This window comes from Hippopotamus amphibius, chromosome 16 (assembly GCF_030028045.1).
Source record: "Hippopotamus amphibius kiboko isolate mHipAmp2 chromosome 16, mHipAmp2.hap2, whole genome shotgun sequence".
In the NCBI taxonomy this organism is placed as follows: domain Eukaryota; kingdom Metazoa; phylum Chordata; class Mammalia; order Artiodactyla; family Hippopotamidae; genus Hippopotamus; species Hippopotamus amphibius.
The window spans coordinates 34,418,405-34,446,317 of record NC_080201.1 but is presented as its reverse complement, the minus strand read 5'-3'; the positions used below and the strand labels follow the sequence as shown (position 1 = coordinate 34,446,317).

General features: G+C 49.9%; 1 protein-coding gene across 1 annotated transcript; it reads left to right on the top strand.

Annotated features, from left to right (window-relative positions):
• The first annotated feature begins 411 nt into the window (after window positions 1-411).
• Window positions 412-26,359, top strand: NOD2 (nucleotide binding oligomerization domain containing 2). Its single transcript, XM_057713329.1, has 11 exons — window positions 412-879; window positions 2,522-2,627; window positions 7,224-9,039; window positions 12,929-13,012; window positions 13,238-13,321; window positions 15,590-15,673; window positions 17,614-17,697; window positions 18,168-18,251; window positions 20,076-20,159; window positions 23,612-23,695; window positions 25,164-26,359. Exons 1-11 carry the CDS (start codon window positions 421-423, stop codon window positions 25,234-25,236), a joined length of 3,042 nt encoding a protein of 1,013 aa, XP_057569312.1. The 5' UTR covers window positions 412-420; the 3' UTR covers window positions 25,237-26,359.
• The last annotated feature ends 1,554 nt before the right edge of the window (window positions 26,360-27,913 follow it).

The window sequence follows — 27,913 nt, the reverse complement described above, 5'->3', positions numbered from 1 at the left end:
AGAGAGAGCTGCAGTAGCCTGAATCCAACCAGCATGGATGGGGCCTCTCCCACTGCCTCAAAGAAAATTGATTCCCTGATCCCTTGGGAGACATTGCTCCTAATATTAACCCAAGCCTTTTTTAAACTTCTTAAATCAGGGATGAAGCGTGGATGTGGGAGCCAGGGGCCTTGATTTAACTCCTGGCTGCTTCAAACCCTCTGTGGGAACTTGAGCCAGTTTCTTGCCTTCTCTGGGCCTCAGTTTGTATATCTGTACAATGGGGAGCTTGCACTGGTAGTGTCTGAAGGTAGAATCATGGCCCACTTGGTCCCAGGGTGGGGCTGACTTGCCCTCTCCACAGCCCCCCGCCCCCACCCCGCCGCTGCCTGCTTTCTGAGAAGTCGTACACTAACCTCATTCTCCTCCCCAGATTGTGAAATGTGCGCGCAGGACGATTTCCGGGCACAAAGGAGCCAGCTGGTGGAGCTGCTGGTCTCAGGGTCCCTGGAGGGCTTTGAGAGCGTTCTGGATTGGCTGCTCTCCTGGGATGTCCTCTCCTGGGAGGACTACGAGGGGCTCAGCCTCCTGGGCCAGCCCGTCTCCCACTTGGCCAGGCGCCTCCTGGACACCATCTGGAATAAGGGTGCTTGGGGCTGTGAACGCCTCACGGCAGCTGTGCGGGAGGCCCGGGCTGACAGCCAGCCCCCCAAGCTTCCCGGCTGCTGGGACCCCCACTCACCCCACCCAGCCCGTGACCTGCAGAGTCACAGGCCAGCCATCGTCAGGAGACTCTACAACCACGTGGAGGGCGTGCTGGACCTGACGCAGGCGCGGGGTTTCATCAGCCGGTACGAATGTGATGAAATCAGGCGGCCCATCTTCACGTCATCCCAGCGGGTGAGGCACTTCCCTCTTGGCTCACCAGAATTGAAAGGAAAGCATGCTTAGTTACCGAGACTGGCTCATGAAGTCAGCCCTGAGGGGAGACACGGGTCGTGGTGCTTCCCCCTTTAAAGGTAGCCAGACAGGTAAAAGGTGCTCTGGACTTTTGGTATCATGCCACTTCTGATGAGAGGCAGTGTTGTATGGTGGCGAGCATCTTGGATTCTGGAGTCAGCATGATGTTTGCTCAAGGTGTGACTTCAGGCTTCTCTATGGAAACTCTCCCTTCTCCACCTCTCCTGTCTTAGATTCCTCATCTGTGAACCACCAGTAAGGTCTTGGGAGAATTCAATGAGGTGAACTACCTAACTCTTAGAACGGGGTCTAGCACTTAGTAAGCAGTCATTAGCATTTCCATTGGCTATATCAATTCTGTTATCAGTGATATTCTGTACCTGTACACTTTTAACGCTGTCTGTTTTAAATTAACAGCTCAAGAGATCATGAAAATTCATTAAATTAAATGTTTTTAATAATTAATATAGCTCACTATGTACTAATATAGTTTAAATGCCCACGTAGGATTTCTAATATGAAATTGCATTAGATCATAGACATTTGGAGTTGGGATAACTGCCTTTGAAAGTGACATTCCACAAGAACAGAGAAGGGGCTTTTGGGTATTTTTGAAACTCTTTGTTTTATTTTGCCCCAAATAGTGACTCTCAGGCCTCCTGTGATGCAGGTGGAACAGTCATTAACATCTTACTTTATGGGTTGGGAAACTGAGTCCCAGAAAATTGGATTGAAGAAGCTCACAGTAGTTCAGGAGAGGGCCAGTGCTGGGCCCAGCGCTTTGACTCATTCATTCACCATTCATTTATTCATCCAGAATCTGGTCTGATGCCTACTACTTGCCAGGCTCTGTCTTAAATGAAAGCTTATTGTGCTGAGAGCCTGGTACATAGTAGGCACTCAAGAAATACCTGTTGATGAAATAATGAATTATTGATGAACAAATGAATGAATGAATTGGAATTACATTGCAGTGTTAGGATGAGCTGGGTTGGGGGACTTTCTAGTTTTCATTTTCGTCTATTTTTTAAAATATGTATTTGATGTCCAAGTGAGTTTAGGTAAGCCTGGTTGAGACTGATGGAATAAGTCTGTTCAAGGCTGTTTTAAAGTATTTATAGTATTTATGTTCAAGTATTTGTAGAGCAGACATGTTGTGGTCCTCTCTCACTAGTATACCTGAAACCTACAATTGTACCCTGAGACCCTGAGCACCAGCTCCTTGAGCCTGGCCCTGTGGGGATCACAGAGACTTGATGAAATCACCTCTCATCCAAGTGATTTACATCTTCCAGAATTGTTTTTCCTATCCTTTGTAGGTTTATATCTTTTTGTTTTCTTAAGTTATTCACTCCTTCAGTGGCTTCTGAGAGGGAACCAGATTGGATGTGTGTTTAAGTGTTCATTTTATCACCCAATACTGTATTGACTTCTTTAAATGCATCTTGTTATACGGATGTTTTTCTGGCCTTTTATTGTGGTGGAAGAGAGATGCCTGTGGTTTTGTCATAATCAGAAGAAACCTGCCCACACCTCTCCATCTGCCTTTCTGGAAAAATAATGACTTTTGCTTTCCCCACAGGCGAGAAGGCTTCTCGATCTTGCCACAGTGAAGGCGAATGGGTTGGCTGCCTTCCTTCTACAATGTGTTCAGGAATTACCCGTCCCGTTAGCCCTGCCTTTTGAAGGTATGTGTGTGTTCTTCTCAGTGCATCAGAAAGGGAAAGAAAGACTTTCAGATTCATGGTTAAGAGCAAAACCTCCAGCATGAGACTTGTCAGTTAGAATCCCACTTACTGGCTGTGCAAACCTCCCTAAGACTCAGTGTCCTCATTTTAAGGGTAACATCACCACTGTGTCATTGGCCTATTGGGAGGATTAATAGGATTAATGTGTGTAGTATTAGGGTTTGCTTTTATTTCTTCCTGCACTGCAGAGTGATCATTGGAGCTACCTCATCTTGAGGGCTAATACAAGCGTTCCTTACTAGCCATACTCTCGTTTTCTGCACTGGAAAGATATGGATACATTTTTTGATGGCTGGTATCTCTTGATCTCTGCCATTTAGTTACTCATCATCAGAAATCAAGGAGCCAAATGAATTTAGATAATGTGATATGTCTCATTTCACATGGTCACCAACCCAGCTCAGGAACGGGAGAGGCTTGGATAGCACGGCTTGAACATCCCAGGCATCCTGCCAGGTGCTTTATTTACGATGTCTGTCCTTGGCAACAACCTGAGAAGCAGGTATTGTGTTCTCCGCTTTACAGATGTGGAAACTAGGGCAGAGAGGTTGAGTGACAAGGTAGGGGAGGATGGATCTGGTTTTAGACCATCTGTACCCACGCTTCCTCTTTTCTTGGGAGAAGAGCTCATCTGTTATAAAGAGGACGCAAGCCTGGTGTGTCTTGTTCCCACATCACCGTGGGGAAAGCTCATCAGCACCAAGGACCCCTGAACGGTGCACGGTGCTGACAGATGGATTTATCACCCTGGTCCCTGCCCCCTGGGCAGTGAGCATGCTTGTGGGAAGGATGCCCGGAAGCCTGTGCTGGGTGCCTGTGTGTGCACCCTCTCACCTGAGAACAGAACGCAGACGTCGGTGTGAGACAGAGCGTGGTGTGACAGAGCGTGGTGCCCACCTTGGCCCTTGGTTAATGTTTGCTGTTGATGTCATCGAGCATAGCTGGCTGTTCATGCACTGTAACACAGTGCCCTGGTGGAAGATTCCCCACAGCTATGATTCCAAAGGTGATGATTGCTGTGTTTGTTTTTAAAATGAGAGAGATTTTTCTCCCCCCTGGAGAATTTTGATATCACTGGTGACAGCTGGAAAACCTGCATGGGAAATCGGGGTGTTAAGAAAATATATATATTTTATGGTCTCCGTTCAGTGTTTCTAGTTTATCCAGATGGCTTTAAGAGCAATGACAATCATCAGCTTTGGGAACAGGAGAGGAAGTACAGTCACAGGGCACGTCCTTTGGACGCCCATAAACACAGCTTCAGTGTGCTCAGAGCGCTCTGTGAGAACTACCTGTTAGCCTTTGCATTGAGAACAAATGGGTCAGTACCGGGTTGGGGGAGGCTGTGACGCTCTGAGGTCCCACCACCCTGGGGCTCTGGACCATCACTTCCCCATGTCCTATAAAAAGAACAAACCCCCGACACAGGGAGTAGCTTGCTCATGTTGGTATTAGGATGATACAGGAAAAACAGCATCCCTGTGGACACATCCTATACATGAGAACTTTTATTGCAGAGCATTGTATGAAGAGGATGGGGAAGTAGATCTTGGTCAGGGAATCTCATCCAGGTCCTTGACCTGGACACCCCAGGGACCCTGACACCATGCAGTGCTGTGTCCACCCACATAATCCGGGATAATCTTCCCATCTCAAGGTCTTTGGTTTAATCACATCTGTCCAGTCCCTTTTGCAAGTAAGTTACCATTCACAGGTCCTGAGGGTTAGGTTGTGGGCACCTTGGAGGAGCCACTGTTGTGCCTACAACCCCCAATAATGATGATGCTGATAAATACCACGTTGTGAGAGCTAATCGTATGTCAGCATTCTGCTAAGCTCTGTTTTACCTCCTTTCTTCCTAAAACAATCCTTCAAGGTGTGGATTGTCCCCAAATTTAGAGATAAGAATGCTGAGGCCAGAAAGGATGAGAGGCTTGCCCAAGCTGATGGTGGTCCCACATTTCAAACTCGGGTGTATCTGACTTCAGAAAAAGGGATCCTGAGCCCTTAAACCTTCTATTTCCCTTTAGAAAGAACAACTGGGGCTGAGTGTGAGGGGACTTGTCTAAAGCTCCGGAACCAACATGGCGGGAGAGCTATCAGAATGCAGGTGTTCTGACCCCAGCCTGGTGTTCCTCCTAATCTTCTACAGGTCTTTCCAGTGTCAGTTACAGTAATGGGGCTAGGCAATGTCTTTTGAGCACTTTGTTTTGATTTCTATTTGCAGGGAATATCTTTGTCCATCCCCTCACTTTCCGTCTGTATGTGTCCCTAGGTCGGAAGTGGGTCTCTGGTAGACAGCATACATATGGGTCTTGTTTTTGTATCCATTCAGCCAGTCTGTGTCTTTTGGTTGGCACATTTAGTCCATTTACATTCAAGGTAATTATCCATATGCATGTTCCTATGACCATTTTCTTAATTGTTTTGTTTTTGTAGGTCCTTTTCTTTTCTTGTGTTTCCCACTTAGAGAAGTTCCTTTAGCATTTGTTGTAGGGCTGGTTTGGTGGTGCTGAATTCTCTTAGCTGTTGCTTGTCTGTAAAGCTTTTGATGTCTCCGTTGAATCTGAATGAGATCCTTGCTGGATAGAGTATTCTTGGTTGTAGGTTCTTCCCTTTCATCACTTGAAATATATTATGCCACTCCCTTCTGGCTTGCAGAGTTTCTGCTGAGAAATCAGCTGTTAACCTGATGGGAGTTCCCTTGTATGTCATTTGTTGTTTTTTCCCTTGTTGCTTTTAAAAACTTTTCTCTGTCTTTAATTTTTGTCAGTTTGACTGCTATATGTCTTGGCGTGTTTCTCCTTGGGTTTATCCTGCCTGGGACTCTCTGTGCTTCCTGGACTTGGGTGGCTATTTCCTTTCCCATGTTAGGGAAGTTTTCGACTATAATCTCTTCCCATATTTTCTCAGGTCCTTTCTCTCTCTCTTCTCCTTCTGGGACCCCTATAATGCGAATGTTGGTGCATTTAACATTGTCCCAGAGGTCCCTTAGGCTGTCTTCATTTGTTTTCATTCTTTTATCTTTATTCTTTTCCACATCAGTGATTTTCACTATTCTGTCTTCCAGGTCACTTATTTGTTCTTCTGCCTCAGTTATTCTGCTGTTGGTTCCTTCTAGTGTATTTTTCATTTCAGTTATTGTGTTGCATATCTCTGTTCTTTAATTCTTCTAGGTCTTTGTTAAACTTTTCTTGCATCTTTTCGATCTTTGCATCCAGTCTTTTTTCAAAGTCCTGGATCATCTTCACCATCATTATTTCGAATTCTTTTTCTGGGAGGGTGCCTATCTCCACTTCATTTAGTTGTTCTTCTGGGATTTTATCCTGTCCCTTCATCTGGCACAAAGTCCTCTGCCTTTTCATTTTCTCTTTCTGTGGCTGTGGTTTTCAGTTCCATGAGTGAAATACTGCTGATACTGCTTGATATTGCTGTCTGCCCTCTTGTGGAGAAAGCTATCTAGGAGGCTTGTGCACACTTCCTGATGGGAGGAACTGGTGGTGGATAGGACTGGGTGTTGCTTTGGTGGGCAGAGCTCAGTAAAACTTTAATCCGGTCGTCTGCCAATGGGTGGGGCTGTGTTCCCACCCTGTTGGTTGTTTGGCCTGAGGCAACCCAGCACTGGAGCTTACAGGCTCTTTGGCAGGCTAATGGTGGACTCTGGGAGGGCTCACACCAATGAACACTTCCCAGAGCCCCTGCTGCCAGTGTCCCTGTCCCAGTGGTGAGCCACAGCTGCCCCCCACCTCTGCAGGCAACCCTCCAACACCAGCAGGTAGGTCTGGTTCAGTATCCTATGGGGTCACTGCTGCTTCCCCCTGAGTCCCGGTGTGCACACTATCTTTTGTGTGCCCTCCAAAAGTGGAGTCTCTGTTTCCCCCAGTCCTGTGGAGGTCCTGCACTCAAATCCCACTGGTCTTCACAGTCTGATTCTCTGGGGAGTCCTCCTCCCATTGCCAGACCCCCAAGTTGGAAAGCCTGACATGGGGTTAAGAACCCTCACTCCAGTGGGTGGACTTCTGTTCTCTAGTTGGTGAGTCGCCCACTCAGTGGTTGTGGGATTTGATTTTATCACAATTGCGCCCCTCCTAACATATCATTGCGGCTTCTCCTTTGTCTCTGGATGTGGGGTGTCTTTTTTGGTGAGTTCCAGTGTCTTTCTGTCGATGATTGTTCAGTAGTTAGTTGTAATTCTGGTGCTTTTGCAAGAGGGAGTGAAAACATGTCCTTCTACTCTGCCATCTTCGAGCACTTTGTGTTGGACACTGAACAAAGAACTGACATGCATTATCTTCATTGACCCATGGTTTTTTACATGGGTCCCTACCCACATAAGGTAGGGACTGACACTTCTCAGGGGAGAAAACTGAGCCTTGGGAAGGTTACATGACCAACCTCAGTCCATCACTTATGAGTGGAGACCCAGGCCAGGCATCACCCATGTGTCACATCCCATTCCCCCAAGCAGCCCATCCCCTGGTCAGGTCCCATCTTCACCATGGTCCCACCTCATTTGTTTCTTCTTCTGTCTTCCAGATGCCACCTGTAAGAAGTACATGTCCAAGCTGAGGACCACGGTATTGGCTCAGTCTCGCTTCCTGAGCACCTATGATGGGACAGAGAATCTTTGCCTGGAGGAAATATATACAGAGAATGTTCTGGAGATCCGGATGGAGGTGGCCACGGGTGGACCTCCGCAGCAGAGCCCCATGACCCTGAGCCTGGAGGAGCTCTTCAGTACCTGCGGCCAGCTAAATGAAGACGCAGACACCGTGCTGGTGGTGGGTGAGGTGGGTAGTGGCAAAAGCACGCTTCTGCAGCGGTTGCACCTGCTCTGGGCTTTGGGGCGAGCATTCCAGGAATTTCTCTTCATCTTCCCGTTCAGCTGTCGGCAGCTGCAGTGCCTGGTGAAACCGCTGTCCCTGAGGACACTGCTCTTTGAACACTGCTGTTGGCCCGACCTTGGCCAGCAGGACATCTTCCAAGTCCTCCTTGACCACCCCGAGCGCATCCTCTTAACCTTCGATGGCTTTGATGAGTTCAGGTTCAGGTTCACGGATCGAGAGTGTCACTGCTGTCCGACCACCCCCACATCTGTCCAGAGTCTGCTTTTCAACCTTCTGCAGGGCAACCTGCTGAAGAATGCCCGAAAGTTGTTGACCAGCCGTCCAGACGCAGTGTCGGCGAGCCTCAGGAAGCACGTGTGCACGGAACTCAGCCTCAAGGGCTTCTCGGAAGAGGGCATCGAACTGTACTTGAGGAAGCGCCATCGTGAGCCTGGGGTGGCCAATGGCCTCATCCGCCTGCTCAGAGCCACCTCGGCCCTGCATGGTCTGTGCCACCTGCCCGTCTTCTCCTGGATGGTGTCCAAATGCCACCAGGAACTGTTGCTGCAGGGTGGGGGGTCCCCGAAGACCACCACAGATATGTACCTGCTGATCCTGCAGCACTTTCTGCTGCGTGCCTCCCCCCCAGACTCAGCTGCCCACGGCCTGGGACCCGGCCTGCTCCGGAGCAGGCTCCCCACCCTCCTGCACCTTGGCCACCTGGCTCTCTGGGGCCTGGGCATGTGCTGCTACGTGTTCTCAGCCAAGCAGCTGCAGGCAGCACAGGTCAACAGTGAGGACATTTCTCTTGGCTTCCTGGTGCATGCCAAGAGGGTCATGCCTGGGAGCACAGCCCCCCTGGAATTCCTGCACATCACTTTCCAGTGCTTTTTCGCTGCCTTCTACCTGGCCCTCAGCGCCGACACACTGCCGTCCTCTCTCAGACACCTGTTTGGTGGTCACCAGCCCAGCAGCGCGCTGCTAGCCAGGGTGCTGCCCAAACTGTGCGTGCAGGGTTCTGGGTGTAAAGAAGGCAGCGTGGCCGCTTTGCTGCAGGAGGCTGAGCCGCACAACCTCCAGATCACAGCAGTGTTCCTGGCGGGACTGTTGTCCCAGGAGCACCGGGGCCTGCTGGCTGAGTGCCAGGTGTCTGAGAAGGTCCTGCTCCAGCGCCAGGCCTGTGCCCGATGGTGTCTGGCTCGTAGTCTCCACAAGCACTTCCGCTCCATCCCACCAGCTGTGCCGGGCGAGGTCAAGAGCATGCACGCCATGCCCGGCTTCATCTGGCTCGTCCGGAGCCTGTACGAGATGCAGGAGGAGCGGCTGGCGAGGGAGGCCGTGCGTAGGCTGGACGTCGGGCACCTCAAGCTGACGTTCTGTAGTGTGGGGCCGGCTGAGTGTGCGGCCCTGGCCTTCGTGCTGCGGCACCTCCGGCAGCCTGTGGCCCTGCAGCTGGACCACAACTCTGTGGGCGACGTTGGCGTGGAGCAGCTGCTGCCTTGCCTTAGTGTCTGCAAGGCTCTTTAGTGAGTGTTGCTGCGCGATGCTGGCTGGGTGTGGGGGGAATGCCACCATCGGGGTGCAGGTAGGGGAGCCCTGTGCTGGGAACCAGGAGACCAGGCCCAGCCCCAGGCCCTGCCACCCGTTTTGTGCAACCCCAGCCGAGTCCCCTCCCCAGCCCGGGCCTTAGTTTCAACATAAGATAACGATTGCCGTAATGCGTGGAATGGCCGTGTGCCAGGTGCTGTGTCTCACCCTGCCCGGAATTACCTCCTTTCGTCCCCACGGCCACCCTGGGCTGCAGGCAGGGATGTTATTATCCCCAGTACCCTCACTTTGAGGCTTTGAGAAGCGAGGTAATTTGTCCGGGGTCACGCAGGAGATGGCAGAGCTGGGATTCACAAACTGTATCTTTCTGGTTACCAGCCTCTGCTCCCCGAAAGCGCCTGTATATGGACGGGCTTCAGAGGCGCCATGGCAACCTGGAAGTCACAGGTGAAGTTGGGTGTAATATGTGTCTGTGTTAGGAACTATCCCCAAATCAGAGGTGACTTGCACCCCATGAGAGATTTTATTTTATTTTTAAAAATTTATTTATTTATTTTTAATTGAAGTATAGTTGGTTTATAATGTTGTGTCAGTTGCAGGTGTACAGAAAAGCGATTCAGTTATATATAACGTCTATATATTTTTTCTATTCTTTCCCATTATAGTTTGTTGTAAGATATTGAATATAGTTCCCTGTGGTATACAGTAAATCCTTGTTGTTTATCTATCTTGTATATGGTAGTGTACATCCATTAATCCCATACTCCCATGAGAGTCTTTAAAATCCCAGTGAGATGGAAATTTCGAGACCCATGAGATGGAAAGTGGTGGCCACAGAGTTTCACCTGCTTTTTTATTCCTATGTAGTGCAGTGATTTTGGCCTGGCCCTTACTGCTCTCAGCTCCTGTCTGAAGGTATGAGCTTTCCCCTGTTTGTGCCCCAGCACCCGTGGGCCTCGCTCCACATCTTGGGCCAGACAAGGGCAGAGGGTGTGCCCAGGTCAGGTGGCTGGCATGCTACAGGTTCCCCAACTTCCCTTCCAGCCTTGAGAGGGGATTCCTGCTCCCTGTTTTAAACCTCTGAGAAAGCAGAAGTTATAGCTTAAAGTTGAAATCGACTCACGGACTCCCCAGGGCATTGTTGGTCTACCCCAGGGGACCTCATGTTGACCCCGAGCAAAGAACACACCTCTCCTTGACTTTATTAGGGTGACCTACCTTCTCTGGGCCAAAGCAGTGAGACTTTTTTCTCCATGGAGCAAACACATGGTTATCTATTAGAAACTGTGAGGTGGCCTTTGTCCTCAGGACTGTGGTCATAGGTTTATAAATATAATAATATAATAACAATGTAACATATAAACATATCACAGAGTGCTAATATGTATATGATACATAGTTAATACATGTGATAAATATGTATCTAGTGGGAGGAAGCTGATAACATGCTTAAATTGGATGATCTGAGGAGAATTTAATAAAGGGAAAGCTTACAAAAGCTTGGGCAGGAGTTACAAAGAGCAAATAGAGATGGTGCAGGGTCCTGGGGCTAGTGACAGTGGGGATGGGGTAGGGACAGGGAGACAGGGCTTTTAGCCTCCTTGGGCCTGAATGGGTGGGGTGGGCGGGGTGGTTATTGGCTGAGAGGAATGTGTGGAGAGGTCTGCCTGAAAGGATCGAGGCTGCAGCAGCCTGAAAGGGCGAGAGCTGGGGATAAGGAAATATGAATGTGCATTTTTCTGGATAGTGGACCCATAGTTCTCAAAAGGGTCCTTGAACCCCAAGAGGTCAAGAACCTCTGGTCTGGATGAGCCTCATAGATGGATCACTAGAATGAATGGGTCCCCTCTCCTGGGCTGGGAAGGACCACGTGACTCTCACAGTGCGTGGGAGGGCTGTGTGGAGGCTGGGAGCCTGCCTCGATTTTCAGAGAAAGATCAGGATGGCCTGGTGCTCATGCTCAGACCAGAGTGTACAAAGGGGCGTGTGGAAATGCAGATTCTTGGGCCTGTTCTCAGTGGTTTCCATTCTGTAGGTCTGAGGTGGGGACCCTGCAATCTGGGTTTTTAACACAGAGATTCTGCTGCAAGTGCTTCAGAGGCCACACTGTCAAGACTGCTGGTTTGCGGGAACCAGCTTGATTTTCCATTAGCAGTGAAAGTCCCCGACCAAGTTCCACCGAGCTTTACCCTACACACACTTAGTACTGAAACTGCCATTGCTAAGCGGGAGGGGCAGAAACCATGAAGTTTCTGCGTGGGCATTTCCTGTGTGTGAGAGAGAGACGGAGACAGAGACAGAGACAGAGACAGACAGTGAGGGAGGGAGGGGGACAGAGAGGCAGAAAGAAAGGGACAGAGACAGGGAGGGAGGGAAGGGGGGGTGAGAGAGAAAGGAAAAGAGATGCAGTGCTAAGCTGCATCTCTCCCACTTGAAGCTGTTTCCATGCCAACCAAAACCCTCAGGCTCCAAGAAGCCTCACACACAAAGTGCCCCATGCGTGTAGGTTTCTTTAGCCCCTGGTTCTAACTCCAGGGCGATGGCTTTCAAAGCTGTTTTTGACTGTGACCCACAGTGAGAGAGGGTGTGAGCAGGCACATGGGCATGTCAAACTGAAATTTCACAAAATGACTTTCTCTTATTAACCCCGATACACTTTGCTCTCTTTTTCCTTCCTATTCTTTTTCCAATTTAAAAACGCTGCTCGAAACCTTTTGAGTTGATTTTGTGACCCACCAGAGCAAGCCAGAAGGGAGAGGCCGTACAACGTCGTGCTTTAGAGTGGGCTTTGGAGCCAGAACACCTAGGCCCCAGTCCTTTAGGCTCTATGCAATCTTAGTGAAGTCACTTCACTTGCTGGGCCTGTTTCCTTCCCTCTGAAGGACATCATAATAGTACCTACTTCATTAAAGGTTAAAGAAGATTACATATCCTTACTATCAGGAAGTACTCCATGTGTGTGAGCGATCAGATTACAGGTAGCTTTTACTCTGTGCCAGGTGCTTACAGGGCTTTATGTGCACTGTCTCTTTAAATCCTCACCAGAGCCCCGTGAGGTCCGCATTACCATCCTTCCTTTTCTACAGATGAAGGGACCAGCAAATAGCTAGTAGGTGACTGCCCAGGCTCAGAACTTCCTTTGAGGGACTCCAGAGAGCCTGAGGTGTTAACCTTTAAGTCAGGGCCTCCCGAGTTGGCCTGAAGATGCAGAAGCAGATCTCTGAGCCCCAGCTCACACTTGGAGACTCACCATCTCCAGGGAGGGGCCTGAAAGTCTGTATTTTAGGGTCACTTTCAGATGATCTTGTGATCAAGCGAGTTTTGGAAAGGCTGTCCCCAGAGGAGTGTCCCCAGGGGAACTGCCAGGCAGGGGCTGGCTTGCAGGAGTGCTGGCACTGGGAACATACTGGTTTCTGAAGTTTGGGCCACTCTTGTCTAACTGGTCATCTATCTGGTCATCTGGATGGTAACCACCGCAGCCCCCAGGGGTGGCCTCTCTTGTTCCCGCTCCCCATGCGTCTGTTCCTTCCCACCTTGGAACCTTCACGATGCTCATTTCCCTTTTACAGAGCTGGGAACAGTGCCTCAGATTAGGTAGTGCCTTCCCGAGCATTCCAGTGTTCTTTAGGGGGGGCTCTAGGTCCCTGCTTCTGAAACCCCCCACCCTACAGAGTGTGTGGCATCAGCACCCTGGCCATGCATGAGGGAGTCTCCACTTTTCTGGGGTGCTCTGTCCTTGTGGCATTTCCCAGAAGCACACATGCTGGCACTTCGGGGTTGAACCAAAGTCTCTTTTGGGGTTTTGTTCATATTTTCCCCTCTCTCATCGGCTCTGTTTTCGAATTTATTTACTTTGTCTTTTTTTAGCTTGCGAGATAACAACATCACGGACCGAGGCATCTGCAAGCTTGTGGAACACGCTCTTCTCTGTGAGCAGCTGCAGAAGTTAGCGTAAGTCAGGCTGGGCCGCGGACACTGGGCCCCGTAGCCGCAGCCTCGCTCCCGGCCACGCCGCCTGGGTAGCAGCTGTGAGCGAGTGACGGGCCGGGGAGGGATGTCTGCGTGGCCTGAGGGCACAGGGGACCCATGTCCAGAGGGAGCCGGCTCTCCGAGCTTTGGGTGGTCACTGTCCACTGTGCCTCATGTCCATGTCTCCTCTCCCTCGGAACTTTCCAGTCTGTTCAACAACAAATTGACCGACGGCTGTGCGCACTCCATGGCCAAGCTCCTCGCGTGCAAGCAGAACTTCTTGGCTCTGAGGTAAGCCTGGGGCTTTCCTGCCCCTGGAGACTGTTTTTCGTCCCCACATCTGAGTCAGTTTGGTCTGGTCTCAGCCCGTAATGGGCATGTGATCTCCTCAGTGAAAACAGGGGCGGTGTCTCGTTGTGAGCAGAGTTTCACTCATTCTGTGACCTTCCCAGCAAACTCTGGACAAACCCTGCTGAGGCTTCCTGCTCTTTGACCTTTAGCCCCCATGGCTGAAGAAGGTTCCCAGGACCTTCTTCTTCCCTGTGTCTAAGAGTGTCACCAGCTCTCTGGGGTGACCGAGTTCCCTGATGTACGTTGAGCACGTGCTAGGCGGGGGAGGCGAGGCGTGCCACCAGAGCATGGCAGCCGGTTGCCAAAAAGCTCTCAGGAGGTCCGTTCTACTGCTTGGTGGGTCCAGCCTGGGAAGTCTGCGTTTCTGCGGCTCCCCACCCTCTCGGCCTCAACTGGAGTCTCTCTCCAATCTGACAACCTTGCATCGCCCCTCCAGCTGTCCTCAAGTTGGCCTAGCTTCTCTTCCTCTCTGGGATATTCTTGCCTCCTGGATTTATGAGGCAGTTAAAGAAGACAAAGTGAGGCATTGCCTGCATCCTTTTTTCTACCTGCAGGGCTGGGTTTGGGGAATGGGAGCTGCCATTTTAAAATTGTTGACTGAGCCTTGGGCCGAGATGCTGAGGCCACTGCCAGAGGTGTCATTCTGTACCAAGGACTCTCTTCCGCCTACGCCACCTGCTCCCCTGACGCAGGAACCTGAGAGCCGCCGTGGCCAGAGCTGGGCTGGCCCAACCTCCAGGGATGGCTGTAGGGTAGCAGAAAGGTGCTGCACCCAGAACCTGAGACCTGTGTTTTTGGTCAACATAGTATCATAGTTGAGGGCACAGGAATCTGGAGCCAGACCAACCAAGGTTTGGATCCAGCATCCCTGAGATTTGAATCCTCAGCAGTGTGTGACCTTGGGTCAGCCCAGTATCTCTGTGTCTCTGTTTTCCCTTCTATAAACTGGAGGTAATGGTTAGAGCTGCCTCACAGGTTGCTGTGACAATTAAGCGAGTTAATAGACATCAAAAGCTGGCACGATATAGTGAGTGCTTCCTACAGGGAGCTCAGTGCCTGAAAGATGGTGGATAAATCACGTAAGTTCTCAGTGTGTTTATTCTGTTCGTCCAGTCCTCCAAGGAGGGATTAGATGTGCAACAATTTATTGGGGAAAATGTCCATGAGGGAAAATTGGGGAAGGGGGCTGGGGGAGGCTGGGGGAGTCAGCCGACTGCAGTGCAGGTCCTACCCTGAGTGAGGGAGAGAGGGAAGGAAGGAGGGCTGGGAAGAAGCATCTTAGACCCCAGTGCTGTTAGAAGAGAGGACAGAAGGCTGCTGGGGAGGCCTCCAGCCAGTGTGCCCAGCAGAAGTTTCAGGTCTCCCAGTCCTTGGCTGGGAGCAGCCCACGGGAAAGGGACCTTGGTGCAGAGGGGACGTTGGACCTCCCAGCACGGCAGCCGGGCCCCCGATTGCCCAGATACGTCAGAGGTCTGAGAGCCCGCCACACCCCTCCTGGAAGGGAATAATAATACCTGCCCTATAGGATCAGCCAAGGTTGCTTCAAGTATATTAAAGTTCTTTGAAAGATGAAACTGTATTATTATTCCAGGAAATCTCAAGCTGTGGGTGAGAGCTCTGGGGACCTCCCTGAAAGTCTTTGAGGTGTCTGGATTTTCCTGAAACCCCCTCCTTGACCCCTGCCTGAAGGCTTAGCAGGATCCCTTTCCTTCTTTCAGCCACCTGGGCCCGCCCCCGGCTCTTTCGAAACAGGTAGATGCTACCTGCAGCCACAGTGGATCCGGGAAGGGCCGTGGGTTGGGGGGGGAGGGGGGGGCGGGGTCTCGAGCTTGAAGGTGGAGGAGAGAGTGGAACAGCGAGTCACCCTGGCTCCCAGGGGAAGCCGCCTTCCTGGACGGCTGCCTGTTGTGGTTCCTGCTTGTACCTGTCACGTTGCTTTGCAAAACAGGCCCTCCCACTCCTTTCCCTGTGCTGGAGGAAAATGAAGTCGCAGGAGCACTGAGGGAGCTCCCCAGCACAAGGAGCGCCCACTGCGTCTGCCCCGCTGGAGCTGGAGGGCTGGTTCCTGCGTCCTGCAGAGACGTCCTCAAAGCTTTCTTCCCTGTTTCTCTGTCCAGGCCGCACTTCCCCGACCAGGCCCGGGTCTCGGGGCACTCACGGTCCTCCTGTCCTGCTCTCTTTCTCAGCCTCCTCTGTCTTGCCTTCCAGGCTGGGGAACAACCACATCACGGCAGCAGGTGCTGAGGTGCTGGCCCAGGGGCTCAGAGCCAATGTCTCCCTGCAGTTCCTGGGGTAGGTGGGATTCTGGGCTGGAGGGGCTGCACGCAGGGGTGTGGGGCTTGTGAGGATTTAGGGACAGGTGAAACCAACTCTTCAGCTAGAAGGCCCCAGAGGCCACCTAGGCTGCAGTGGGGAGGGCAAGGCAGGCAGAGCGTGGGCGGCCCTTGGTCGCCTCTGCCTTGCTTTTCACTCTATAAACAGGAAGTTCAGGATGTCAGGGTTGGGGGAGGGCAGAGCCCATGAGCGGTGGCGGGAAGCCCTCTGGTCCTCCAGGGAGCTAGGCTGGGCTGCTCACCTTTGTCTATACCTTGGAACCACTTGGAAGCGTCTGAAGGATGCCACTGTCTGCCCCTCCCCAGACGAAAGGAAATATCGAGATGCCACGTCCCAGGAATCAGTAATTTAAAAAAGCTCCCCAGAGGATGCGCAGCCTGGGGTGAGAGCCAAGGAAAGAGGAGGAAGTGGGGAAGTTTGGACCCTGGACCCAGGATGGGGGGGGCAGGGCTGCGCCAGGTCCTGCAGAGTCCTCGCTTCTTGTGGGGTCATGCCAGGCCTGCCAGGGAGCGGGGAGGGGTCAGACACAGGCGGGGAGGGCAGTCCCACAACCCCCCCCCGAGTGGGGCTTCCTCTGGTCGCTGGGCAGAGTGGTACCCCCAGGGGTGCAGCTGTACAATCCCCTGCAGCCCCTCTCCTGTCCTGTCTTGCCCTAAAGTAAACTAGGATCCATTTGACAAGCACTGGGGGTTTTCGAACCCAAGATTGTAGGAAGAGAGAATGACCTTAGGGCCTGGGTGTTTCGACCCAATTTACAGGCAGGCAAGCTGCTCGCCGGCTCTGTTTGAGCCCAGAGTGGGGCCGTGTTGCTGAAGCGATCCGTACCTTTTCCAAGATGCATGAGTAGCAGCACAGAGTCTAGAAAAGGGTGGCCTCAGTCCCGCTGAGCTCCTTCCTGCTTGAAGTCACATCTGGCATAGCAGGGGTGTTTATCTTTCAACACATATTTATTAAAGTACCTGGCTGGGCCCAGCCTTGTGCTAAAACCCCCAAAACACTATCATATGATACAAACTGTTCTGTAACCTGCAGTTTTTTCCTTAATATATTATAGGCATTTTTTTCATATCACATGACCTCATTTTTCAAAGAATAGCTGCTTCGTATTCCAGTGGTTTGATGTCGTGATGTGTTTAGCTGGTTTCATGCACATTTTAGGTTGTTTGCGGGGTATTTTGCTATTACAGTGTCACATCCCCAGAGCACAGAGCCGTGCTGGCACAGGGCCAGAGCTCAGTAGATATTCACCAAATGAGTAAAAGTGCAGCGAGCATCTCAGGGCTGCTGTCTCTGCTCACGTGGGCACCTACAGGTCCAGCCTAACTTCCCATACACAAAAAGGCCAGATCCCAAGCTAGGATCTGGGCTCCACCTTTGAAAATGGGTGTTTCCAAATTAGGGTGGATCTGAAGAGGACGAGCCAGAAGGTGAAGGAGTTAGACGCCGTGAAAGAGTTAGACGCCGTGAAGGAACTGGCGATGTGGAGAAGGAGCTGGCTTGTGGGAAAAGAGTTAGCCTTGTTCTGGGTGGTCCCAGGGGTAGTTAGGGACTCATGGGTGGCAGTTAGCACAAGCAGGTCTGACCTGATGTCAGGAACAATATCACAGTCATGAATTGGCATTGAGAATGAGTTCCTGGTCCGGGAGGGTATGTGCTGGGGGGGCCTCTATTTGGTGAGTCTGATTTAAAGAAGCTAAAAAATCTGCTTGGCATTTGGCCATTCCCCGCAAAAGATGGAGGCAGCTCCACTTTGCTGGGACATAGGAGTCCCCCCGAGATCCTTCTGGGATTGGGTGGTCCTGCCCCTCTGGCTGGGACCGTAGGGAGGAAGGACAAGTGTCTAGAACCCATGGCAGGCTCTCACTCACACTATCTGTTGACTCTGTTGGACTTTTCAGGTTCTGGGGCAACAAGGTGGGTGACAAGGGGGCCCAGGCCTTGGCTGAAGCCTTGGGTGACCACCAGAGCTTGCGGTGGCTCAGGTAAGCCTCAGCGTTTGTCCTGCACGTGTCATGCGGGAGCCAGCGTGAGGAGGGAGGAGCTTGGGCCAGTTTTGAAGGTCTTTGAGCTGCATTTTTACCACCCCCGCTGCCAGCTTAGATAAATTGGATGAGAAAGAAAAACCATTGGATTTGGAGTCAGGACACGTGAGTCTTTCTGGGTGACTTTGGGTCCCTATCTGTACACTGAAGATCTTGGGCTTGATCGTACACTTATCTCAAGGGCCAATTCCAGTCTGCTGGGAGGGCTGCCCAGTACACCATGTTGGGAGCAGTTCTAAGGCTACTTCCGGTCTTAATGAAAAAGAACATGGTCATCAATTGGTGATGTCTGAGATGGGGCAGACTAGGACATGGGGCAGTGTGTACCATGCATTTTGCCCTTCATGCGTTATCTTACTTCTGAGGTCCCTTCCTGCTCTGACACATTTTTGTTCCTTGATTACATGCAGCCTGGTGGGGAACAACATTGGCAGTGTGGGCGCGCAAGCCTTAGCATTGATGTTGGAAAAGAACGTGACCCTGGAAGAACTCTGGTGAGCTGAGGGGGTTCATCGCTCTCGGGAGGCAGCCAGAGCCTTTCTTCATTCCCTGGTCTCATCCGCGGAAGCTGTTGTGTGTGTAAGACGAAGATGGATGATTGAGTGATTGTGTGATTGTGTTAGTCTTTCTCCTGGGTGACATGAAACTTATAGAGCCTGGCATGTAGGTGTTAATTTTTTTCATTTAATTATGTTGATGGGTTTGTTGGCTTATTTACTCCTCCGTGTGGCATAATGGTTAAGAATCTGGAATCCAGCAGGCTGAGCTTCAAGGCCTGCTGTGATCTTAAGCAAGGTAAGTAACAATCTCTGAATCTCAAGTTTCTTGCCTGCAAAATGAGAGCATGGGTGCTTCCAACTATAAAACACTTTTGTAAGAATTAAATGAGGGGGAAATCCAAAAAAAGAGGGGATATATGTATGCGTATAGCTGTTTCACTTTGCTGTACGGCAGAAACTAACACAACATTGTAAAGCAACTATTCGCCAATAAAAATTAATTTTAAAAATAAATAAAAGTTTTCTAATAAAAAAAAGAATTAAATGAGGTAATGCTTGTGAGGCGCTTAGTTCAGCGTCTGGTGTGTGTAAGCACTCCATAAGTGTGAAATTGTCACAGTGACAGTATTTCTAGTACTATTGCTGCTGCTGCTACAATGACTGCTGCTGTTACTGTTTTGTCATTTCAGGGTGAATGTGAGTGCCTAAGAACACCATTAGAGTCAGGGTCACGTGCAAGGGGGTGTGGAGGCTGGGAGAAGTTAAAAGATGAACCATGAATCATATTTATCCTGATTCTAAGCTTTCCATCCTTCAGCTGCCACTCATTTAGACTTCTTATGACATATACTGGGCAGTTCCATATTATATCAGGGAGATAAAATGCTGAATGTCTGATTTTTCTGGGAAGCATAAAGGCACTGAAACTTATGAGCATGGCCACAAAATGGATATTGCCAATGGGCCTTGGCTATCAGCAGGGCTCACTAGCTCTGCCAATGTATCTTTGAATATATCCTGATTGGGTTCTACACCTTGGAATTTCTTGTTAGAGGATTGCCTCACTGTGAGTGTATTGGTTATGACTGCATTAGGCTGCAAGTGGTGGAAAAACCTCCATCTACAATGGCTTAAACCAGTAAAGGATTAACTTTTTCAAGTACACGCAGTTTGGAGGTAGGTAGCATAGGACTGGTATAGCAGCTACATGAGGCCAGCAGGGTCTGGAATCTGTCTCTCTCATCCTTCACATCCTTAGCATGTGGTTTTATCCTCATGATTGGTTTCCCATGGTCACAAGGTGGCTGCTGCTGCACCTGCAGCACTCCTGTATTCCAGGTTCAGTCTCTATATCCAGGAAGGGCAAAAGGCTGGGTCTCTCCCCTTTAAAGAACATTCCCAGAGGACCCATCTGTCAGCCTCCTCTTATGTGTTGATGGCCATGTGAGGTCACTTAGCCAACCCTGGCTGCAGTGGAGAGTGGGAAATGTAGTTTTTCTACCAAGCACATGGCTGCTCCAAATGAAATTAGGCTTCCATTAATAAGAAAGAAAGGGAAAATGGACATTGAGTCACTGGGACATGAAGGAACTTCTTATGTGGAGGAGCCCTGGGGTGAATTCTCTCCCAGAGATGTCCCGGGAATTGAGAACCCTGACATTCTGCTTTACCTGTTCTTACTTTACTGGTAAAGGTGGGTCTTCAGATGTTGGGTAGTCTTAATTGGAGTGGGGGAGCGCATGGGTTCATGGTTATTGGCATCATCTTCCATAGTAAACGTCACCATATCAACTGGGTTTTCTCCCTTGTTCTTGCCAGCCTGGAGGAGAACCATGTCCAGGATGAAGGTGTGTGCTCTCTTGCCAGAGGACTTAAGAGAAATTCAAGTTTGAAAGTCCTGAAGTAAGGAACCTGTAAGCAGGAGCTGGGACCGTAATGACTGGCCTTGGGAGGGGGTGTTTCTGAATAAGAGATCTGGGTGGCTTTCTAGCCTGGCTAACTCACAGAGGGTGTCCTGGTAGAAAACAGCTGGGTTTTTTCTGGGTTCCCCCAAACACAGGCAGGGATTCCAATGCACATTGTTTACTTGGGAGGTGGTCCCAGCAAACACTGGTGAGAGGGTAGAGAAGGGAAGCCGGGGAGGGACAGTAACCAAGAAAAGGTGTGTTATCAAGCCAGTTATCACTGGGGACCTCTGGGGTGCAGCCCTGCAGGCGCGAGGCAGTGGGAGTATTTATCCACCAACTGGCTGTCGTTCACTTGCTGAAGTGTGCTTGTGGGCATATTTGTTTTCTGGCCCGTCTGGCTTGCCCTGAACATGGCTGGGCACGCTCCTGGGGTCAGCAGAAGGGCCTCAGGCAGAGAGTGGAGGTCTTCCTGGCAAGCAGCCCTCAGAGGTAGAGGTGAGAGCTGAGGGAATATGGGTGGGTTGCCCACAGTATCTGCTACGTGGCTTACAGGCCGTGCCCTTCCGCCTCTCCAGGGGTCTTTTCTGACTCAGACAGGAGAATTCTGATGGTGGTCCCCAGTGGTTCCTCTTGGTGCGTTATGCAGGCAGGCATGCTTGCTTTGACTCATGTGTGCATTCATCCATTTATGTATTGATGCAAGAAATGTTTCTGGGGACTTCGCTGGTGGTGCAGTGGTTAAGAATCCACCTGCCAATGCAAGGGACAAGGGTTCAATCCCTGGTCTGGGAAGATCCCACATGCTGTGGAGCAACTAAGCCCATGCATCACAGCTACTGAGCCTGTGCTCTAGAGCCTGTGAGCCACAACTATTGAGCCCACACACCACAACTACTGAAGCCTGCCTGCCTAGAGCCCGTGTTCCGCAACAAGAGAAGCCACTGCAACGAGAAGCCCGTGCACTGCAAAAAAGACCCAACACAGCCTAAAAATAAATAAATAAATTAAAAAAAAATCCAGATCACCTTCAGAAAAGGAAAAAAAAAAAAAAAGAAAGAAATGTTTCTGGAGCACTCTGTGCCAGGCTCTGTTTGAGGCACTGAGGATAGAGTGGTGAAGGCCTTTGCTTGCATAGCTCTTAAATTTGAATCGGAGAGACAGATCATGAACAAGTAAACAGATGAGATCATTTCTGTTCGTAATAGGTGCTCTCAAGAGAATTCAAGAGAGCAATGACAGGCAGTCACAGGGGAGGGTGGTGCAGCTACTGTTGGGCAAGGCCCCTCTAAGAAGGCGACATCTGAGCTGAAACCTGAATAACAAGAAGGTTCCCGCCACGCTGAAGTCTTAGGGATGTGCATTCCAGGAGGGCAGAACAGCAAGAGCAAGGGAAGAAACAAGCTTGGTGGTTTTGAGAACAGAAGGAGGGCCCAGGAGGTTGGACTGTAGCGGATGGTGGAGTGGGGCAGAGGTGGAAGGAGCAGGTCCTGGCAGTCTCAGAGCCTGGGGAAAGATTCGGGGGTTTATTCTAAGGGCATAGAGAAGACTTCAGAGGATTTTATTGAGGACAGTCGTGTGATCTGATTTATATCATCCAAAGATCATGCTTGTTGCTTCCTGCAGGACGGTGGAAGCAGGGTAAGATGGACGCAGGGAGACCAGTCAGGAAGCGCCTGTGTTCTTCCAGGCAAGAGATGGAGACCAGATCAGGCTGAGGGCGGTGGAAGAAGCTGGTGAAAGGGGACAGGAGCTCGTGGAGGTCCTGTGGGTCCAGAGCTGGGCAGCGGCAGTGTTGCTGGGGGAGTGACCGGGGGAACCCTGCTGGTGGACTTGGTGGGACCCACGCCACAGGGAGATGAATGGTGGATGTGAGCCAGAGCCCAGCCAGCGGTCACCATGGGCTTGTGGAGCGGTGCTCTCTGAGGCTGGCCCCACATCAGCCATGGTGCCAAAGGTTTCATTTCCCAGGGACATCAGGGCACCAGCAGATGGCTCCTTTTGTTAGAGGAGAGTGGCCTCTGCCCTGGCAAACATGGCCCGGGGAGAACACTTGCCTTCTGAGACAGGCAGACAGCTGCCTCTGGGAGAGCGTCTGCTTTGCTGCCAGCCCGCCATCCACACTGGCAACACTTGTTTGTGCTGCTTCACAGGGGCTAGGAAGTTGCCAAATGTTTGGGGAAAACACGTCCACTCATCATACGGGTAAGGCTCCAGCTCGGAGGCCCGGGTGAAGCCTGGGTTTGCCTGAGCTGGGATGCCAGGCTTGGCACACCGGGGGGGTCCTTGGCAATACCTGGTTTATTACCAACCAGGTGCGGACGAGGCACATGTGTCCCCCCTCATTGTCACGGACTTACCCCACTTGACCCCCACAGATGCCAGGCGATGGCAGCAGCCGAGGTCCCACGCTGCTTCGTTAAGAGTCTTTTAATTCAGCACTGCTGATCTATATCCTCCTCCACTGTTTCCCCATAAAAATCAAGCTTCTCACATATCTTAAAAAAGATAAAGCAAAGCCTACATCCTTCTTCTTCCAGGCTTAGTTTCTGCCAAGCCTTGGTTAAGAGCGCGGGCTCTGGAGCCTAATGGCCCTGGGGTTTGGGCCCCAATTCCACTGTTACCAGCTGTTCCTGCTTGGATTGGTGCCTCCGTTGTGTCAAGTGTAAATGGGGTAATAACTGAACCCTCCTCATGGGGTTCTGAGGGTGCACCAAGGTGATGTATGTTATGGCGCCTAGTAAGAGCTCAACAAATATTGACTGCTGTTATTTTTAGTACTGCCTTAGGGTCAGCTTCTCAGAAGTTCCTGAAATTGTTGAGGGGGAAGCCAGGTAGTGGAAATTATCTAGAAGGCCAGCTGGGTGCAAAAGAACAGTGTGGGGACCTCTTGGCTCTTCCCCTGGTGTCCCCGATTGTATGCCATCTTCCCTTCCCGATCCCAATCTCATATTTTCTTTAGTCTGTGTCCTTGTGCCCCCAAGGCACTCAAATGACAGTATTACTCTTCATCTGTTATTTTCTATCCGTGAAGTACAGTGCCTGGTGCTTTAGAACACGCCATTCTTTGTTTTATTCTTGTACTCCAGGAGGTGGGTACTCTTTTAGCTCCCTTTTACAGGTGAGGAAATTGGGACTCATTTGCTTGAGATCAAAAAGGAAGTGGCTTTGAACCCAGGAACTGGCACTAAAACACAGGTACTTAATTACCATGTTATAGCTCCTTCCTAAGGGAGCAGCTACTTAATACTCATCTGGTGAATAGAGGAGAGAGGGGTGCATTTCTCTTTGGGCGTTGAGCCTTTGTGGATGAGTTCATTGGGAATCTCAGGCTGGAGAGGGACAGGTAGGCTTCAGGAAGGCTGCCGGCTCCCAAAGCCTCTTTAATTCAACAGGCTCAAGAGGAGAAACAAGCATTCTCAAAGCTCACCATTCCATCTTCCTCTCCAGGTTGTCTAACAACCACATCACCTCCCTTGGGGCAGAAGCCCTCCTGCAGGCCCTTGAAAAGAATGACACCATCCTGGAAGTTTGGTAAGGCCCCTGGGCAGGCCTCTTTAACCTTTCCGAGCATCAGTTTTCCAATCTATAAACTGGGGTGAAGGGGGAGAGAAACTTGAGAATTTCTGATTCCTTATGACTCTGACATTTAGTCCCATTCTGCCTGCGATGGGTCTGTTTCCATGGGAAAGATGTCTTCGTGCTTCTAAGCAGGGACCAACTCTCTTGTTTTTAAATCGTGCGTGTTTATTCAGGAATGTCTCTGTTCTAGGCAGTCGTGTGGGATTTGGGGCGTGGTTGAAGAGGGAAACAGAGAAAAGAACTCAGGTCCTGTCCCCCTTGGGATTACATCTGCCTTCATGGGTCAAAGCTATTATATTAGACCCTCTGCAGTCCTGGGCGGCTGTTACACAGGATTGGAACTGTTGCCCAGTGTTTCTAAGTCTTTATACATAATGAGAAGCCATGTTCCTTCATGTCTTTGAAAAAAGCAGTGCATCACAACTTCAAAGATTTCTCCTTCTTCTTTCCAGGGATCTACTTATCACTCAGATTATAGGTAGAAAGATTTCCCCTGATTTATCATGTTATGAGTGAATGTCACTATATTTGTTTCAGGCACTGGGCTAGAAACCAATATTTGAAAATGAGGACATTCCCTATAAAAATCTATCTTTTGGAGGTTTCTCAATAAAGCTGGCCACTCTTGGCCTCCATTTAGAATGCCAGTAATTAAGTAGAGTAGAGGACGAGCTGACCCCACTCAGCAAACCAGCTCAGGCTGACCCCAACCCCCACCAAGCTGATTGGCTTGGACCAGGCCCCTTGGCTGTGGTATATTACATGCCTCTTCCCTGGAAGCTCATGAACCCTGCTTTAAATATGCAGATTTGTCCCTCCCTCAAAAAGCATATCAAGGCAGTAGCAACTGTAGCTATCAAACGATGAAGTTAAAAATAAAGACGTCTAAAAATCTGTCCTGCGATGGAGAGATTTTTCCTTTCTGTGCGATTGTGTAATCCTTGTAGCCTCTGAGGTCCTTGGGTCCTGGGTGAAGCGTGGGTTTTTTTTTAAACCATTGCACAGTTCTGAGAAATGTCACATTCTGTGTCCGGGGGGAGCAAGCCAGCATCAGGTTGATATTTTAAGGGTTCTGATGTTATTGGCAGAGCTTGGGAGGACATCAGGACTTGCTCATTACATTCTTGACAGATTCTGCTGTTGCCTTAAAAAGAATACGCAGCCTTGGGAGTTAGGGCTGGCTGAGCCCAGTGTGGACCCTGCAGAGTCATGGAGGTTTGTTAAATCGTGCACAGTGATTCGTGAGCCACCCTGGCTGACAGAGGGTAACACCTGCATAGACTTCCCTCCCAGCAGAGTGGCAGCTGGGTCAGAGGTCCGGGCCATCCAGGCATGGGTTCATAAAGTGGCAGCTTCCCAATGGAAAGCACTGCTCGGGTCCTGTCTTCACTCAAACCTCTCTTTGCTTTGTCCCCTTCAGGCTCCGAGGAAACACTTTCTCTCCGGAGGAAATTGAGAAGCTCAGCCACAGGGACACCAGACTCTTGCTTTGATGTCTCCTGGCCAGCGTTCATCTCAGTTTGTTTGAGAGCAGGACCTGGGATTGGATCCCGGAAGCGGGATGACATCTGGCAGCAGCCCACTCAGCTGGAACCTGGTCCTGCCTAGCGTGAACACAATAGGTCACCTTTGTTCTGGCAGAGGACGGCGCATCAGTGCCCTGCAGAGTAGACTTCCCCAAAGCCTACTTTCCCCATCAAGTTCTTCCCAAGATTCAATCCTGGGATGTAGAAGGGGGGCAGCCCCTCTCTACATGATGGGGCTGGTCTCCGGCCAACCTGACATGGGTCAGTGGGGCCCACGGATGCCACTACATGCTGATTGGTGTAGAGAGCTCCATGTGAGGCAGGGTATTCAGGAAGCAACTTTCTGCGGTGTCTCAACCCATGGTCACCCATCAGCTCGTTCTCTACGTCTGATTCCTCCACTCAACCTGGACCCTTGCACGTTGCATTTCCTCATGTGGTTGAGGATTCAGAATACTGGCGTTCTCATCTTTGCTCTTTCCTTTATACCCCACCCTCCCCCCACCCTCCCATCCCCCTCAACACCCCACACATCCAGGGCGGGAAGAGCTTCAATTTGCCTTGCTCTCCTTCTGGGACCTAAGACATTTTTTTTAAAGGGGACACACGACAGCCATGTGTTCCTCAAGGCTTTCTAGATTTTCAAGAAAAAGAAGACTACACTACAGCTGGTATCACATCTGGACTTTTATTTCCAGTGAAATGAATCACTCTTCAGTTAAACCTTTGGAAACCACTCCCCATCCAAATGCAGCTTTTTAAAATTAATCTGGGCTAGAATTTTGAACAGCCCTACTAGGTCTCTGATGCCCGTGAACTGAACTCTGGCAGCAAACTTCCAAAATATATTCATAAGAGACAGTTCGGTTTTATTTGTGCTAGAATGCTTTAGGATATAAAGTTATAGATCAAAAGTTTACAGGGCAAAATCAAAGGCCCTTCCTTATAAAGCAAATGTTTTTCTGAATTTTTCAAAATGATGCACGTTGAAGCTTTTCTAAACTGTCAGGTACTGTGCAAGTGTTATTATTTTAAACACTGTTATTTGTGAAAAGCTGGTTAATATTTATAAACCACTTTGTTTTATTCTCCCAAGTTTATGTTTTTATAAAAAATACGACCATGAATTTTCTGCTGTAAATAATCACAGAGGAGAAAACGATTGAATCACCGAAGCTATCTTCATTGTGACCAAACATTTAAAAATATTCCTGAACATTGTCACATATTAAAGCACTATTTTCTACTTGAAGGGGGGAAACATGATGTTTTAACCAGATAATTGATTGCTTAAGGCACAAGCAATTTTTAGAAATAACCTTGCAATCAAAACACATTTGGCTTCAGTTTAGAAAATTCTAACCCAGCATGAAGTTTTAAGCGGCGCAGGAACCTCAGGGTGTCTCAGCTGAAAGGCTGCAGCAAATATGAGAAATGCGAAAAAGCCCCTGGGCCTCCCTCCATTTTCTCCAAGTGGCTCAAGGAGTCTTTAACAGGAGAAGGATGGAGAAGATTTGAGAACAGTTCTCCTCGGCAAGCAGCCTCCTGGGTAAGCCTTGATAAAACAATTCCTAGCTGCATTTAATTAGCAAGGACTCTGGCAGCTGCTCATCAAGGTGAAGTCTGCTTCCTTGAACGGTTTCGTGTGTGTCTAGTTGGTTAATTGCTGTGGCATCTCGCTGGGCCTCTGCCCAGTGAGAGCACGTGTGTGGGTTCTCTTTGTTTGTTTTAATTTATTTTATTGAGGTATAGTTGATTATTTACAATGTTGTGTTAATTTCTGCTATACAGCAAAATGACTCAGTTTCACGTATTCTTTTTCATATTCTTTTCCATTATGGCTTATCACAGGTGTCCTTGTGCAGCACACTAGGACCTTGTTGTTTATCCGTTCTATATATAATAGCTTACATCTGCTAACCCCAACCTCCTAACCCATCCCTGCCTCACCCCACTCCCCCTTGGCAAGCACAAGTCTGTTTTCTATACCTGCGAGTCTATTTATATCTCGAAGACAAGTTCATTTGTGTCATATTCTAGATTCCACATATAAGTGATAGCATATGGTATTTGTCTTTCTCTTTCTGACCTACTTCACTTAGTGTGATAATCTCTAGGTCCATCCATGTTGCTGCAGATGGCATTATTTCAGTCTTTTTTATGATTGTATACATTGTATACATGTACCACATCTTCTTTACCCATTCCTTTGTCAATGGACATTTAGGTTGCTTCCATGTCTTGGCTATTGTAAATAGTGCTGCCATGAACATAGAGGTGGGTTCTCTTTGTCGGTGGCATCAGGTTCTGTCCAGACCATTCTTTCAAACGGAGAAGATCAGGAGGAAGATGGAGGGGGCCTGCTTTCTCAGGGGAGGAGACAGAGCAGCCTGCGTGCGTGGCACCATCTTGGACTGCAGATTCATCTGAAGAAACAGACACTGTCACTGTCCTCAAGGCTCAGATGAGGAGGGGAGAGGGAGAGGCAGGCAGAAAGCAAGTAAACTGGAAAACATATAAAACAAGGTCCGCTGTGTCATGTGCTAGGAAGGAAATAAAGTTTCAGGGTAGAGGGAATCCTTCAGATGGGGGGTTGGGCAGAGACAGGTTCTGTGAGGGGACGACAGGTAAGGTGACAGGCCCC

Bases quoted from the DNA above. Each gene is read 5' to 3' on its own strand.
- NOD2 (XM_057713329.1), top strand. From the start codon at position 421: ATGTGCGCGCAGGACGATTTCCGGGCACAAAGGAGCCAGCTGGTGGAG. The intron at 2,628-7,223 runs GTATGTGTGTGT...TCTGTCTTCCAG, and splicing joins GTTAGCCCTGCCTTTTGAAG to ATGCCACCTGTAAGAAGTAC. The intron at 9,040-12,928 runs GTGAGTGTTGCT...GTCTTTTTTTAG, and splicing joins AGTGTCTGCAAGGCTCTTTA to CTTGCGAGATAACAACATCA.